Source organism: Molothrus aeneus, chromosome 2 (assembly GCF_037042795.1).
Source record: "Molothrus aeneus isolate 106 chromosome 2, BPBGC_Maene_1.0, whole genome shotgun sequence".
NCBI classification, from domain to species: domain Eukaryota; kingdom Metazoa; phylum Chordata; class Aves; order Passeriformes; family Icteridae; genus Molothrus; species Molothrus aeneus.
The window spans coordinates 96877669-96895187 of NC_089647.1; the positions used below are offsets into that span (position 1 = coordinate 96877669).

The 17519-nt window shown below is 37.7% G+C and overlaps 1 protein-coding gene across 1 annotated transcript in view; it reads left to right on the plus strand.

The window, feature by feature from the left end:
- SHROOM2 (shroom family member 2) overlaps nt 1-17519 on the plus strand; it is a 116116-nt gene that overhangs the window by 34632 nt on the left and 63965 nt on the right. The window contains exon 2 of the mRNA XM_066545345.1: nt 11889-12040. Coding sequence (XP_066401442.1) covers nt 11889-12040 — 152 coding nt within the window. The remainder of the gene's footprint in view (nt 1-11888; nt 12041-17519) is intronic.

Consider the following 17519-nt stretch of genomic DNA (forward strand, 5'->3'; position numbering starts at 1 on the left):
TTATAGTAATTAAGTGCTTGAAGTAGGTAATCCAGAAACCTCCCTGTTAAGCAAGGAGCTATTTAAAGAAGTATCCCAATATGAACAGCTGTACAGAGAAACAGTCCAAATTCTCCCAGGTTAATTCAGATGGGACAGTCAGCAGAAGGCTCTCCAGTTGCTGCTTTAGTCAGACCTTCAACTTTCTTTTCCTATGATAAATAAAATTTTATTAAGGTTTTCCTATAATTTACAGTGTAAAAATTACTGAATTTAGAGATAATTTAAATGCAGTGCAAACAAAATTTTTCAGTATGCCACTGTTGTTGCATACTATGTAATATAGTATGTGATCTAAATTTTTATCGTTCAGAAGAATAGATTGTTTCTCTGGTGTTTTCAGTGGCTTAAAGCCTGTCTTTAAGCCACTAAAAGCACAGTTATCAAGATGAGCAAGTACAAAAACTCCTGGGCAATGTGGTATTTGAACATTCAACCCCCTGCCAACACTGACATCCTAAACTGGTGTGCTCAGACATGAATTTTTCATGAGTGTGGTTGCATGCTGCTGGAATAGAGGCTCCCAAAAAGCGGTCACATTCGTGGCATGGGCAGCAGTGGGGGACAAGAAGCTCTGTGTGTGATGCTTGTGTGCACATACAGTGCTCCCACCACCAATCTCAGAAAATAAATTGTAATTATAAATTTTCTCCTGTGTCACAGGAATTATCGTGCAGACGTTTTCCCCAAAATTCCACTCGTACTCGAGTGAGTACTGCACACTGAAGTTGTGAATTGTGCTGCCTGAGCAGAATGTCTTTTAATAAGTGCATCTGCACAGATGACAGATACATTTGCCAAACAGAAATACAGATGTATGTCAAACTGAGTAGTTTTGTCATCATTAAATGCACATTTTTTAATTGGGAAAAGCAGCTAATTGTGTGAGTAATGTTTGGATATGTCTTCGTTTTTTAAAGTCTTTGAAGTAATGTGCCTGCTCCTAGAACTAAATTAGGCCAGTAACATGTGTAATACAATAAATCTTTTGAAAAAAGGCCTGCAAAGTAAAGCCAATTTGGAAAATGTCCATTTAGAGTAGTAAGCATCCTCTAACTTGTGAATATAAGAATTCCTGAGCATTATGTTATAATTTACTGTTAAATTCATGCAGCTTTTTGTAGCTTCTATTTGCATAAATTTACAAACCATGGTGATTTTAATTCATTAATTGATAATTCACAGCACAATCCCATAATTTCTTAAGAAAAAATAACCTTTGTCATTGACCCAATATAATTATTTTAATTGGTTAATTCCTAATTCTAGGAAGAATTAAGTCTCTGACGTAGAGAAAAGGTGGCAGGATTCTCACAGAGATGCCAAAAATGGTTGCATATCTAATTCCTATGGTAAATTTTTTATGAGGAAGGAATTTCTTCTAATGTTCTGTGATGATATAAAGTAATGAGGTTTTAAGGAATGGTCTATAGAATAAACTACACAAAATGAATGCTTTGAAATTATGAACATCTATGCTTGTTTAGGAAAAAGGAAAATTTCTTTTAAAGAAAATTTTGGGATTGCTGGGGGAGGGGGTTTTGTTAGCCTTTTTTTTATTGTTGTTGGCTTTGCTTGGTTGGTTTTGGTTTTGTGTTGGATCTCAGCTATATGGTAACAGAGTACTGATGGCTAGGGGAAAAAGGGCAGGGATGCCATAATGAGACTGATGCCTGGGGTGTAAATTGCTACAGATTAGTTCCTCTCCACAGAACTGAATTTTTCTTTTTTTCAAGTTCCCAACTCAGAACAGACTTAAGATATTGGTGCTTAACTCTTAACTGCATGAATGTTTCATGCCCTACTCAGTCAAGTGTGTGCCTTAGGAAGGTAGATGAGTACTATTCCATCTTGTCAATAAACTGCATAAAACACTGGTGGTTTTTTATTGATGTGCTCTTTTTATTACTGGAGCATCATGAGAGATTTATGTTGATTGTATTAGCAGTCTGTCTCCAGAGAAGCAGCCCCTGTCTGACCGTACCAGGCAGCTCAAATACTGCAAGGTGGCAGAAGTGGACCTCAGCAAGTAGAAACTGCCATACAGTCCTTTGCAACTTGTTTTGTGAACTGTGTTTGGTAATGTTAGGAGGAATTACACTGCAGTTCCTGCCCTAAAAAAGTATATTCAATGCTGTATTTAGTGTTTGCTTCTTCATATTTTCAAATTTGACTTCTGGGTCAAAGTGGAGCGAGGGAAGCTCTCTTCCTTTACTGAGACAGTAATAAACAAGAACAGAAGACAAACTAAGGGCAAGATTACCCAGACCTTTTTTGTTTCTATAATAGGCCTTTTTTTTTTTCTTAAGGGTCATCCCACTTGCTTCCGATTTTTTATTGCTCTAAGAACGAAGAATTGAAATGGTGTGCAGAGTGCACAGCAGAAGCATGGCTTTCATACAGTGGGAGCAGATATCTGCATCTATTCAGTTTGAAGTACCACATACTTATAGTAAAAGGAGTTGTATAAATTATATAAAGGTGAATCAAGATAACTTTAGGTTTTGTTGACTATTTTAACCCTGGGGTGGGGGAGGAAGGGATAAATGTGTCATCTTCTTTGAACTTGACTTTCAATATTTGACTTGAGGAAGATGGTGGAAAAGGATGGCTTCAGGTTGTAATTTGGATAGTCTGTGAATGTGCATATCAATTCTGAACAGAGATCAAAAGTTAACGTAAAGAACAAAATCTGTTGTTCAAGTTTAAAGCACTCAAATTTTAGGAGGAGCCTGACCCTTCTTTTGATGTCTTTTGTTTGTTTTCTTTGCAGGGGAGTGGTTGAGGGAATCAACAAAGACATGCTTTAAAATTCAGTGCCTTACTGAGCCTCTTTTTTCTTTAAAGTTGAATAATTTTGCAGAGCAATCTTACTGAAGAAATTGCTATCAGTTATTATGAGAGCAGGTCATTCTCATTGTTTGCTAGATTTTTGTTTAGATGTGTAATGTTATGTTCTGTTCACTACATAATAGGTTCTTAAATATTTCTGCAGTAACTATTACAAAAAACTTTTACTTTTGGGATAAAATCACATTTTCTGGAAAGTTATTACAAGAATTATTGGGAAATGTTATACTTTCTGTCTCAGAAGTAAGCATTTGTGCTATTACAAAAATGGAGGATCCCAAACAGCAGCTGTGATTAAAACCAAATAATGCTATGAGTTAGTCAAGATAAGCATTCTGTTAAAAATGGGCTGTTCAAGAGAAAATATTTAAAATGGAAACCTAACACTCTGTAAAATTCCTGTGGGTTTTGGCAGACCCATCATAGTGCTTTTTGAAACTAACACACAGTGAAGGTTTTTTTCTGTTGCTGGGCCTTAATCAGTGCTACCTGTGTCTAAAAGTGTAGCTTTTTCTTTTTTTTTTTTTAACCACAGCAATCTGTAGACATAGATGCAACTTAAATTTTTGTAAAAGGTCACATTTAGACTGGTAGACTGAATAAAATAATTTAAATTTATTTTTGGTGAGTGTACTGTTGCCATCCACTAGGTCTTTCGATGTCTGTCTCTCAGACTTGTTGAAGTCCTTCACAAACCAACTGCAAGTTAATGAAACTGGTCTTTTCCTTTTTGAATTAATGCACAGTCCTATCTACATGATCATACAGACACATTCAGGGATTTTTAAAATTTGATTTGTCTGTAACTCCTATCCTTTCCCTAATCATGCAGTGGTTTTGTAGGCTCTTGGATTGCATTCAGTCTGTTTTTGTCAAGGGTACATTGGCAAACCATGACATTATTTTCCTGGGATGGACAGGAAGGCAGAAAGATAAACCAGCGTTGTGTGATAGTTGCAAGGTAAAAAACTTTGAACCTTATGATCAGAAAGATTACTTTGTCAGGTCATACTTTTCCTCTTGGAAGTCTGTTCCTGTTATCAGTTTGGACAGATAAAATACAAGTTGTTTCTAGGCATAACCTCTTTATAAACCATTCTTATTGTGTTCATAATAGCTGAAAGTACAAAAATGCAGACCTATAAAAATGCTTAATGTTAACTGCACAGATTGCATACATAAACAGTCTATATATATATAGTCATCCATAAGTAAACTTGGGCAAATAAATATGGATAATCCAACCCTATCAAACTTCCCTGCTTGGAGGTTGTTAGAATAAATAAACTGCATATAAAGAAAGCAGTTCTCTTTAGGCCAGCTGGCTATTTCTTTTCATAGCAGAATTATTCATTCCATTCTTACACAGATTATTTTGTCATTTGGAAGGGAAAAAAATATAGCAAAATATGTTTAAAAACAGTATAAGGCATATGTGACTACAGATGGGTCCCTCTGGGCTGGATGTGCCATTAGTTTCTGTAAAATGCAAAACTAAACTCGTGGCTGAAAGTAAATGGGAGTTATTTCTCAGTAATTTTTGAGTAAGCTTTGTACAGATTGTCTAAATGAATGCTGTATCAAACAGCAGTAGGAAGGTGTTTAGATGTTGTTGATGTGGTACGAAAAAACCCCCAGAATTTAAGCTATGCTTTGTAACTGTTCCTTTGGTGTGAGGGAGGGACAGCCCTGGAGTTGTTTAGTTTCAGGATCAACACTACAAACAGGCTTCTGCCATCACCCCTGCTTCCAGAATCTTCACTCACTTCAGTCTTTTCCCCTCTTGTCTTGGCCTTATTCTTACTCCAGGTAAGCTGGGTCTGCTTTGGCTTTGCTCTGGCCTGGGTGCCAGTTTAGGGTTGTAGGGACTGTGAGAGCTGGGAAGCTTCCCTGAGGGTCTTGCATAGAAAGATTTCCAAAGACTACAGTCTGTATTTAGATGCTTTGTAGATGTGGAATTTATGCAGGCATGCTTCTCTGGCATATGTGCAAATATTATTCAGAAGCTGTAAAATGTAACTAGTAAAGCTTAGGTACTAATGGCAAAAGACCAGCTATGTACTTGACACTAAGCAGCCCCACTTTTTTTTTTCATACATCAGCTCTATGCTTTTCAAACATCAAGGGTTTCTGGGGGTTTGTGGGTTCTGGGTTTTTGTTGGTGGGTTTTTAAAAATTATTATTAATTTATTTCTAGTAGAATTGTTCAGCAGTGATGAAAAGTTTCCAACTTCTGTTGCTGAAACAATGGAATCACTTTGAAAAAAACCCTTTAAAATAAACAGCTGTTGTTCAGTGTTTTAAAACCTATAAATCTATGTGAAGTTTCTCTTCCTGATACTTTTCATCTGGAAATTATCATTAGTTTCTTGGGGGAAAGTTTCATTAAATTCTTAACTTCAAGTACTTTAATTGGTCTTTAGTCCATAACAGCCCTGTGATTTAAAGAAACAGTAATAATAATAACAGTAATAATAATAACAGTAACCTCTTTAGAAATAGTAACTGATGATTTGCAATTGGAAATATTTTTTCACAGGCTTATGGTAGGTATTGTTTTGAATGTAGGTTGAACCAAAATGTTAATCAGTGTATGTATGAATTGTTAAAAAAGGAAGTGGTGGATGTATTACCTTACTTCTTAAACATTTCTGGCATGAGGAACTCTGAAGTTATGTTTCAGCCTGGAGTCAGTTTTTACAGCTGTAATTAATCCCCCACAAAAATGGCCTGTTCTAGTGAAAGTGACAGCAGCCCTTTGTCAAAACAGTGGCATGGACACTGTTGTGAAAACTGAATAAATACTTAAAGAACTGTACCAACTTTCAAAATATGCGCTTTTTTTCAAACAAAAAGCAACAAAGGAAGGAAAAGATTACTGGGTAAATATGCAAATATTTCAATACACTAAATAGCAAGCAATTAGAAAAGGCTGTGATAGACTGTGTCCTGTTACTCAACACTACCCTTTAAAAAAATGTTTCCATTTTGATTTTTAAGAATCACTTGTTGACAGAAGGGAGGGCTTCTGCCAGCTCAGGATCTGTGCAGCACAATGGGGGACACTTTGAAAGAGCAGCTGGGCCAGGGGGATTTCTCTGCCTGTGCAGTGGTTTTGTGACAGTGACCATGAACCCTTTCCCTTGGGTCTAGGGAAGAAAGAAATTGTTGTTAGGGAAATACATTGCCCTGGACTAAAGATTCCTGAACTTTAATGTTGTTTGCTGTAATGTTTAAAGATAATCTCAGGAGGAGCACATATGGACAATGGCTGTGGGGTGTGAATTTATGATACCAGGCAAAGGGGAAGTTCTGGCTTCTGTGCTAAGTTAGAGTATCACCAAATGCAGCAGACACCCACCTCTCTGATTGAAGTGCAGCAATTGCCAAATTAATAATATTGGATAGTATTGCATAGGCACAGAGTTTGCAAGTTGGTAGCTCATCACTAAGTTGGCTTTTTTTTTTTTACATGGTGGTGTTTAAAGTTCATATTGAGTAGTTAATGCTGATTATTTACCCTGCAGTCTGTGGGGAGAGGTGGTTCAGGGTTACAGGGACCCTCCATTAATGTGAAGGTTTGTGTGGAATTCCTTGCTTTGTTGCAGCCATGCTGCATTGTTTTGGGCCTTGTTTCCATATAAGCTTCTGAGCCCATCTGTAAAATGGGGCTGGAGATTCTTCCCTTCCAGGTGTCCTTCCAGCAGTCTCTTTCAACATCCATATGGAGTGGGAAGGATGTATAGGAATGAAAAGTCAAATGCATTAGCCTTGCTCAGCTTCTAGTGTATGCATGCCTGTGTGTGATGCCTTACACACACACACACACACACACACACACACACACATTGTCTTTGGACCAGTTAGGTCCTGCTGGAGTTTGCACCCCTCTTTTATCCTGCCTCAGTCTGAGCCACCAGTGTTGCTGGTGAATGCAGCCTTTGGCACTCAAGAATGCATTTGCAGAATGTATAGCTGGAGTTAGGTCAGATCTGTTATTTTTCTCTTCATTCCTTAAAGTTACACAAATGCCAGGCTTGAACTGTAGAGGTTTTTCTCCTTTGTTTAACTCTTTGCAAATCAAAATAATTGACACTTTCCACATTTTATTTGTTCTGAAGATCTTCTACAAAGATGTTAGGTTTGTGGAAAAACTGTATTAGATACTCATAATACAAACAACCAGGGAAACATTTCTTGGCTGTACAAGAAATGAATTATGATAAAATAGTTTATCACAGTTGATAGCAGAATGCTGATAAGTGGTGCTGTTTTTTCCTGTGTTTGTCTGTGGGTTTGGGTTTCCATCCCGTCTCCCACCCTGTCCAAAGAGAGTGTGGACAAGAAACTGTTGGCTTTGTAAACAAAACTAGATCTCTCATATGACACAGCATTTCCTCAACCTGTCTCCTGCTTGTTTATACAGGTGCCTATAGAGGAATGTGGGTATTTTAAGGAAAGCATTGAACCTGATAAACACAGAAGTGAAGGGGTCACATGCTAGAATTCGTGCTCCCCATCAACACTGCAGCAATTCAAAGCTAGAAAGATAAGCCATTATTTTTCCCTTTCTTTTTATTACCAACAGGGGGAATACAGACTTGTAAGTATCCTTTGAATATGTTTGTGCTTCTAGCTAGCTGTTAGATATTTTCTGCATGTTTCAAGGCTGTCTTCTTTTTACAAGAAGAATTTCACATACCAGATTTACATGTGCATTGTTTTTTCAACAATTTTTTTAAATCCTCATATATACATTTTGAATCAGTGTTTCTTCCTCTTTTGTGGATGTGATATAAGCAAAAATAAATTTGGGAAGATGTGACAATTAATACAGATATTGTTATGATGGCAAAGTCTGCACTCACAATCCTTCCTGGTGCACAGATCCCAAAGTTTGCTTTTGCTCTTGGCTGTAGGGAGGTCATCAGGGACCGTAGGGTGAGAGATGGAGATTGTCTAAGCAGATGCTTTTGGTCAACAAACATCCTTTTCATCTCCTTTTGGAAGCACTTTCTTTGGTAGCATACCAACATCACTGCTAAGGATAGGAAGTCAACATGTTTACACTTGTTAATTTAGCACAGTATGAGGGTATGACTTTTTAGTACATAACAAAAGCATGGTTTGAGGGCATTTCTGGAACCCTTGCTCATTCAAGATAAGCTGTGTAACTATATATGTTTGTTGAACACTTATGCCTGTTCTTTATAAGAAAATAAGGTGTTGATTGTTTTTCTTCTATGTCTTTTGTTTCCTGCTATTACTAGAAAAATGCAAAGATGTGTGTGCTTATGGGAGTTCAGTTCGTGCTAGGTTGCATCCAGTTGTATTTGCCAGCTGATAGTGACTGAGGCAGATCTCTTCTTCCTGACTGTTCTTGAAAGACATCTTAAAACCTCCCTCTGCATTTTCAGGGCTTTATTTCCAGCTATTGACCTAGCTTTTCTGGATACCTGAAATCCTAAAAGAGATTGATGCTAGGTAGATAAGTAATACAGGCTTCAGTCTTAAAAGATGGGCTTAAATCCCAAACACAGCATAGCACAGCTGACTCTGAAGATGGTGAGTGAAATACATTTGTGGTTGAGGTATGACAAGCAATGACATTTTTGAGTGAATTTGCTAGTTCTAAAATGTTTATGTAGTTTGGTTGGTATTTACACATCTAGTTAAGGCCTGATGAGATGAAGTTACTCAATGGGTGAATAAATAAAGCCAATAAGTGTTAAAACTAATAAAACAGAAGAAAACCTGGAGTAGAAACTGGAATGGTATTGTCCGGTTTTGCACAAAGAAGGCAGGTTAATAAAGCAGTGTATTTGAAGAGGCCTTTTCCTTGTGGATGTTTTTGGCTGTGTTTCTTTATATGTGTGCAAAGCCTAATGTTTTTAGTTGGTATGACTTAAAGGAAGGACTTCTAGTGTAACAGAAGAAACTGTATTTTTCCTGTCTAACTTTCCCATTTCCACTTTAAAGTGTATTGTCAAGTAGAATCATATCTGTACAGCCGTGTATAGATCTGAGTATGAAAGGTTTATGTTCAAATTTATTCAGCTTGAAAAGACTTCTGCTGTGAATGGATGTGTAGTTTTTATTCTCAGTACCTGTAGGTGATCTGAAGACAAGATCTTAAAGCCACTTGAAGTTTTCATGAGGATGGCTTCAGCTTTGTGTTTAGGTTTCGATTTTTTAAATACTTTTTGAGGTTTTTTTTTTATTAATGCTGTTTTGGACAGCCAGAGTCTCTTTGGAAAGCTTGCTTTGTGTGGAATGTGTAGTTCCCCTGATGAAATTAAAACTCAGAGGGGGTAACTGAATACTCCCTGCTGTCAGTGCATTGCCAGCCTGAAGAAAAAACAAACATGCTTACTGAGAACAATGAACATTCCTTCAAATCCTAGGAGACTGATTTTTGCCCCCCCCCCCTTTTTTTTTTTTTTTTACAGACAGAAAGTGTTTTGGGGCCCAGGAGTGTCTCAGCCTTGTCATTATGTTTGGGTGCCTTGCTTGGGGCGTAAGGTCTGAAATGGTTTCAATGGTTTGTCATCTACACTTGGAATTTAAAGTGCCCTCCAAGATACTTTCCCTCTCTGCCCCTGCCATGTGTGTCCCATCCCAACACCCACCCCCTGCCCTGACCTTTCTCCAGCAATTCTAGTGATTTAGCTCTGACTTTCCTTAATGTTTTTTGTTCCGCTTTTCTAACCTACTTGGGCATCAGATATGTGTCCCAGGCTGCCTGTTCTCTTGTTCTGCTCATCCTGATTTCAGTGTCCCTTATATGGCACATGCTCTACACTTGACATCTCTGAACTGAAATCTTTACTTACATCTAAGCAATTTCCACTGCTACTCCCTTGGTTGCAACCTAAATGAATATTTGCAGTGATAATTTGGTATTCTGGTAAGTTCTTGATGCTCAGGGGATATGTGAGCAGGACAGAGGACAGGTCATAACTTGAAAACTAGATGAAACTTGCTCTGTCTTTAATTATCTGGGTTTTTTTAAGATAAGTTCTGTAAATAAAGTTTCTTGATTTAGAATGGGATGTAAGACTAAGCATTTTTCATAGTATTCTTTTTGGCTTAGGTTTACAGGCCTGAAGATTTTTAAGAACATCTATAATGAACTTACATGAAAAGAGCTTTTATGTGCCTGCAATGAGATTGAGCGCTGTATGAGATCATCCTAAAGTACTTTCATCAAGAGATATTGCTTTTTTTATTAGTTCATTTAATTTATATTTTTGTGGCTGTACTCTTTCTAAAACCTGTACTGTGAGCTTCAGAATTCATGAAGTTACTTTCCTCTGGATTTATCTCATTGCTGATTGACTTGGGTGCCTCAGAAGATGGCAGTTCTTTGTGAAGCTGTCTGCAGTTGGGGTGATTACAAGAAGTTGCTCTTTGTAAATTTGCTGGCATTTAATAATGTGGGACTCAGAGATACTGTAGTCAATGTAAAATATAATGAAGACATAAATGAAAGTCTTTGAAGATCAAGTGTCAAATGTATAGGAAGATGTGGGATATGGATTATGAGCAAATGAGGGAGCAATAAAATTAAATACATAGATCATGAAGCCAAGCAACTCAGAAGCCAGAGGCTGTGTTGACAGCAAAGGAGATAGGAAGAAACTAGAAAGCCAAGGGATTGAATTGCAAAGTGTTCAATACCTACAGCTATACTTAGAATCATAGACCTGTTTTGTTTGGAAAATAGCTTTGGGATCATAGAATCCAGCTGTTAACCTAATTCTGCCCAGTCCACCACTAAACCATGTACTGAAGTGCCCCCATCTTTTAGAGGGATGGTCCCCACACATCCAGTGAAGGATAAAGATTTTCCTTAGCCCTCCATTGCTTTCTTATGTATTTATGAAAATATTTTATTGTCTTTACAGCAGTATCCAGATTAAGTTCTAGCTGGGTTTTGGGCCTTCTAATTTTCTCTCTGCATAACCTCATAACATCCTTGTAATCATCGTTTCAAAATCAGTTCAAACTCTTGGTACTTGTTAATCTGTCTGATTAAGCTTGTGAGATTTGTTTTAAATTTTGAAAATGGGTAACTTTTAATGTGGGATTTTTTAGCTTTGTAGGGGTGGGAATTACAAAAGCCTTTAATTTAGCTGTTCTTTTAAAGAACAGTTGTATAATAATTTAATGCATTCAAGAATTGCCTGTGGCAGCAAAATAATCTTTCAGTGAAATTCCCTTAGTATCACTGTGTGTTTAAGCCAGAGCTGTTAATTAGCTGTATGGATGGTAAATTTTCAGGTATTTTCCTAAATGTTATGCTCCTGATGAAAAAACCTTCATTTTCTAGACCAGCCTGTTAAGCAATATTTTGGGATTTTATTGCATGCCAGATCTTTGGAGTTGGCTGTATGTTAATGTTATTGACAAAATGGTTTATATTATTGGCTGCCTTCTCTAGAGAAGCAGATTTTTAGATGCCTGCCCAGAGCTCTATTTGCAAGTATGATTACACATTCTGTATTGAACAGAGGTCAAGATGACAGATGCTTTTCACAGAATCATGGAATGGAACAAGTTGGAAGGGACCACAGAGGATCATCTGGTCCATCCTCCCTGCTCCAGCAGGGTCATCCCAGAGCACAGATTTGCATCCAGACAGTTCTTGACATCTCCAGTTAAGGGAGACTCCACAACCTCTCTGGGCAACCTGTTCCAGTGCATGCACAGCAAAGAAGTTCTTCCTTATATTCCCAAATTTCCCTCAAGCTTTCTAGCTTTCTCAGGAGATTTCCTCTCTTTTATTTATTTCATATTCTAATTGTCTCTGTATAATTACTCTGTATAATTTCTTTATAGTGATTTTTAATGTGCCTTCCTAATTATGTTAAGCACTTAATTATTGTATTAATTTTTGTTGAAGCCAGTATTGAAAGCTCATTAGTTTATTTTAAAAGTGGCATTATGCAACCTGTATAATTCTACTATTTCTTACGTACTTTCTTTTCCCCCCTCAGATAGAAGATGGAAGCAAAGCTGCAGCTGTGGACAAGTTACTGGCTGGGGATGAAATTGTTGGCATCAATGATGTGGGCCTGTCTGGCTTCCGACAAGAAGCAATCTGTCTGGTGAAAGGCTCACACAAGACACTGAAGCTTGTAGTGAAAAGGTAAGCTTGTGTCCTTAGCTGGAACACCAAATGTCTTTCAACCTATAAGCTACTGAGCAACTAAATTTGCCAAGATTTGGCAAGTTAATGACTTTCATTCAGTGTTATTAATGTGCATATTATGTGGTGTTCAACTCATCCTTAAACACAGACTCTTTATGGATCCAGTGTGGAGAGAGGCAGCCTGTTGATCAGGGCAAAACCTGAGGCAGTATATTCTGTGAGTGCTGTGATGTAATGAGTCAGGACAGTGCCTCTGTCCTCCTGAGGTGCAGTGCCCAAAGCACTGCAGGGCTCTCAGCCCTGCTCCCCTGCCTTTGCTGTGCAAGTCACACCCTCATACTGTGCAATACTCCCTAGTGCATCTGCCATGCGGGCCAGTTGTGCTGTGAGGAGCAGGTTACATGGGAAACTTTTGGAAAAGCATTTACCTACTCTGAAAGTATTTGAGAACTCAAACATTTCATAAGTGGTTTGCATAAAGAGTACTTTCAGTTGGTTATTAGTGAAGGGGAAAAGTGAAGTGGTTTATCAAAACAGAACATATTTTTGGTATGAAAACTTTTTGACATTTTGACTTCTGACTGTTAAGTTCACACAACTTTTGCTAACTTGAATTAAAAATAATTTTCATAAACTATTTTTGACAGAAGTGATCCAATGTCAAAGTAGCTAAATCTTGTAATTGCTGAATAAAATTCCAACCAGGAAATCTGAACAACATGATATTTGTTAGTAATTTCCTACTCTGGTGTATCAGAACTTTCTAGTTAATTAATTTTATCAAATTATACCAGCCAGTCTTTCATGTGAGAATTTGTTGGAATCCAAAAGGAATTTTGATGCAACACAGAAAATGCCAAGACCTTGAACATGAGCTTGACAGGTATGATGATCCAGTCCATAAATGACTGAGGCTGTCTCAAACAAGAACAGTCTTTTGTGAAATAGCATGATAGGTAAGAAAGGTACAAAAGTGTGCTTTTCACTTTTGGTTTTATAAGGTATTTTGATAGAATCAATTATGGGAACCAGGAGCTCTTTCACAGCTGATAGTTTATATCCTCAACAATAGCTACTTCCAGAAGCTCTCACCAAATTTTTGTAGCATTGAAGCTAATAAAAGCAAAATAAAATACATTCATAACTACCATAAATCATGTTGATGTTCAGCAGTTCCAACTTGCGCTGGCTATTCCAGTAAAAGCACTTGTTGGCAGAGGTTACCTCAGTTGTTCCTGTCAGAGAAAGGGAGAACTTCAGGGTTGAGAAGTTTTATAGACACTGAAGAATCTGCCAAGACAGCAAATCTTAATTACCAAGAAAAGCTTTAGACAGAGTAGAAAGATTCCCTCTCTTGGTGCTTTTCAATTTTATTACAGTAATTTTCTTAGCATCTGTGAATTCTGGTCTATCTTAGGAAATGGCAGCAGGTTTGGTGCAGAAATACCCTCATGAGAGGCACAGCTGTGTCATTCTTGTTATTCATACCACATGGCTCTCTACTACCATCAGAAAGGAGGTTGCAGTGACGTGGGGGCCATTTTCTTCTACTGTGACTGCAATAAGAGGACAAGAGGAAGTGGCCTTAAGATGGGAAAATCAGATTAGATAGTAAAAAAAAAAAAATTCACCAATAGGGTGGTTAGGCATTGGAATAAGTTGCCCAGGGAGGTGGTGGAGTCACTCCCTGGTGTTGGAGACACCTGGATCTGGTGCTGGGTGTTATGTCCTAGTGGTTTAGGGGTTACCATGGTAGTGCTGTGTGGACAGTTGGACTGGATCTTTTAAAGGTCTCTTTCAGCATTGATGATCCTATAATTCACTTCATGCATGTGATTTTGGAGAACTTTGCTACAGCTAATCAAGTGCTGATTTGCTGCTGGGGCTTATGGCCATTCTCTGCAGGCAGCAGAACCCATTGGTGCACATGCCCTTGAGCACTTCGGTGCAAAACTGAATGGATCTTCATCAGTCCTTTATCATCCCTCCCCTTTTTCCCTCCTTAGCATGTGTGCAATGGTCAAAAACAAGCTAGCTGGTCTAGCCAAGAGGCTGAAACAGTGGCTTTGTTAGAGAAAACATTATTGTCTGAAATTCATTAAGAACTTCCATAGCTTCCAAACGAGGCAATAGCCCTTTGGGTCATTGACAAGCCTGCACAATATTAGATAAAATTTCATAAAACTTACTGAATGAAACTAGCTGGGGCTTTTGTCTTGGTTTTTCAACTTTGCTCTTTCTCTTGGAAAGTTGCCCTAGGACATCAGTCCTTTTGATGATCAGAAACTTTTCAACTTCCAGTCTCATTTTATTCTTGGCCAGCTTGTTCTCATGCACTACTGTCACTATGCTGAAGTAACTTTTCCTGTTGGCAGTTGAAATGATGCAGGTTTTTGTAAAAGTCTTGTTGCGTGCTTTCTTTCAGAAGTTATGGTTTGAGCAACAGTATTAGTTTTGTTTTGTTTGCCCTAAATGTTAGGCTGAATTTTTATGAGTACTTTAAACAGTCATGTGTTTAAGCAAACCAGTTGTTTAGTCTTTGTGTGAGCACTCCTGCAGGTCTGGATTGAATTGGATCAGGGAACTGATCTGACTACAAAATTACTTGAGTAAGTAGGTTTTCAGCTGGGTACCACTTTTCAGAGGTAGTCTGCATTTTAATCAATTGCAGCAATCTTCAAAAGGCTGTTGTAGCATTTTTAGATCACACTTACTGTTACATTTTTAGATCCACGCTTCTGTTCCCTGGAGAGACTGGGAACAGTCCTACAATTTCCTTTCATTGTAGAAATAGAAGATGAAGTATTGATCTGCAAGTCATTTTAGCATCTTTTGTCTGCTTGCCCTGTGTCCTTTGTCTAGCACTGTGGTGGCTCTCTGTAGCATTGCTTTAACATTTTATTCTCCGTGGTGTCAGTGTGATAATCTGAAGCACAGAATAGACAGAAGGTTTGAAGTTCAACTCAATCCTAAAGCTTAAGAGAATCTTTGTTTTTATCATGTTGTTTTTGCTATCTCTGAGCATTAATGTGCATAACCAAGATCTAGATTTTATGTGGAAAACGTTTTTCCTTGGGGTTGTTTGTCTTACCTATTATATAATGATCTAGAAGTGAAGAGCAGACTTCTAAAAATCTATTATGTTACGAAAAAATTACTTAACAAAATTCTTCTGGAAAGTAGAGAACTTTCCTTGCTATAATGTCAGTATAATTATGATATATGTCAGTATAATCAATATATACTATAATTATACTGACATTATTTGCCTCTGCTGAGAAGTGTGTCCCTGGGAAATTTCTTCTCAAAGCAGTAGAGCCACAGCCTGATCCTATGTTGAGCTAACTGTATGTAGGAAACAGTAGGACATGCCATTGTCTGTTTAGAAGTCTAATGTACCTACAGCAAAGACCAAGGGAAAATGTTTTAGCGAGAGTAATGTGTTTCATTCACAACAATTACTTTGTGACAAGGATTTCTTAAGGGTCTTAGATTTTCTGCAGTCGTAGCTGGCTTCCAAAAAATTATATTTGCTTGCTCTATTTAAAGAATATGATTATTGACTCACACTGAACATAACACTGGTTTCTAATAAAACTGTCTGCAGTGCCAAATACTCACCATAAATGTGTTGGCTATCAGCATATATACTTTGCTGTATTTTCTGGAAGCATTGCATAGTTGTGGTCTAAACCAAATCAGGACTCTGCAACTGGCTCAACAACAAACATGACAATTATGTGGCTTACATATATTGATGGTAGAACAAGTGCAGTGTACTTTCAGTCCTGATTAAAATAGGACTCAGGAGGCTTCATGTTATTTTCCAAGTGGATTTGTAGAAACAATACATCTTAATTGTGTGCTAGTTCTTCAACGTAGTACTGAGTAATTTCCTTTCCTAGGAAAATGGCAAGCAGACTGTTTAGGATATTTCTTAAAGGAATTACATGAGAATTTTTGTTTGGATGTGGTGTGCATCTCTGCATACAAATGAAATTGCTCTGAGTGTCGATACTGACTGTTGATGTTGAGGTGATTGCCATATTCTGTGTACTTTAATTATTTTGCATATATTTCTACCTTAAATTCCTTTTATTACGTACCATCTTCACTCTTTTGCACATGCTAGACATAAGCATAAATTACAAATCCATAGTAAGAGTGATTTTTCACTATGCATTCATGAGACACATTAAACTGTTAAAAATTGGCACATAGGTGAGGCTTTCATGTGTTTTTATTAAAGGCAGGGTGAGATTTCCACTTCTGGGTGTCACCCTAAGAAGTTACCTGGGTTGTCCTCTTGGCTGCTTGAGTCCTCTGTTAGCAGCAGTCAAAGTGGGGGGGCGAGAGCAGGAGCAGCCTCTTTTCCACAGGGTCTGCTAGTGATGAGAAGCTGGAATTCGTTTAACTTGGCCAGCTCTGTAGTTCTAAAGTTCTGTACTTTGGCCATATCGTGTACATATGAGAATTCGTAGGGTTTTTTTCCTTTTCTGTAGCATTTTGGTGTTGTGCCTTCATGTTGTTGAAGTGCAAGCTCTTTTTGCAATGCAGAGGAAGTCCCTTGTTAAAGGAGAGGGAGAGAGTGGGAGCAAACACCCTTGTCATTGGAAGTGTAGCATGGATGCTGACATTACTGTGCAAAATCCTAACAAGGGAAGTGACTTTCAAGATGCTTGTGCTATCAACACCTAGACATGGAAAGTTAGAGTTGTCTGTGTTTGCATGGCACTTCATGAAGACAGTCAACTCTTAATTAAAGCACAGAAGAAGGAGTTTTTAATGAATGTCTTGAGGGCTCCAAGATTGTACAGTACTGTTTCAAACACCTGAGACCTGAGCAGAAATCTGTGAATAAAAATCTTGACAGTCATTTACAACATTCAGTTGGGAGATCACTGAAATTTGTCACAGTCTGAGCAGAAACCTGCTGAACACCACTAGTGACCTTTCTGTAATGGGTTTTGTGTAACTTAGCAAGGAGATCTAGTCTTACCTATTTATGACCTGTGGAGTAGCTAACTCTGTACTTCATGGCTCCTGGCCGCAGAAGTACTCAGTGAAACTTGAGAATATCAACTTATGAGATTACTTGGAAAATTGAGGGATTTTTTTTTCTGTACAATCATGAGATAGAGATGGAGAACTGTGAATTCTGTCTCTTACCTGTGTTTGGCCTTGATACTTCTATTTTCATAGATACTAAAATGGTATAGAAAACAATCTGCAAAATTAGATGTATACTAAATTACTTTTAAACATTTAGTATACTGTTTTGTCTATGTTATGGTTAAGCATTGCTCAATAAACCAAATGCACTTGTGGAGAGCCACTGTTGATTACAAGTGAAATCTAATTTGTCTTTCAATTAGATTTAATTTCTTCTGGAATCGGGTTTGTTATGGCAAAACAAATAGCAGTGGTTTCTCTCTTGCTGCCCTGTAGCCATAATTCCTCCTTTTTAAGATTGACC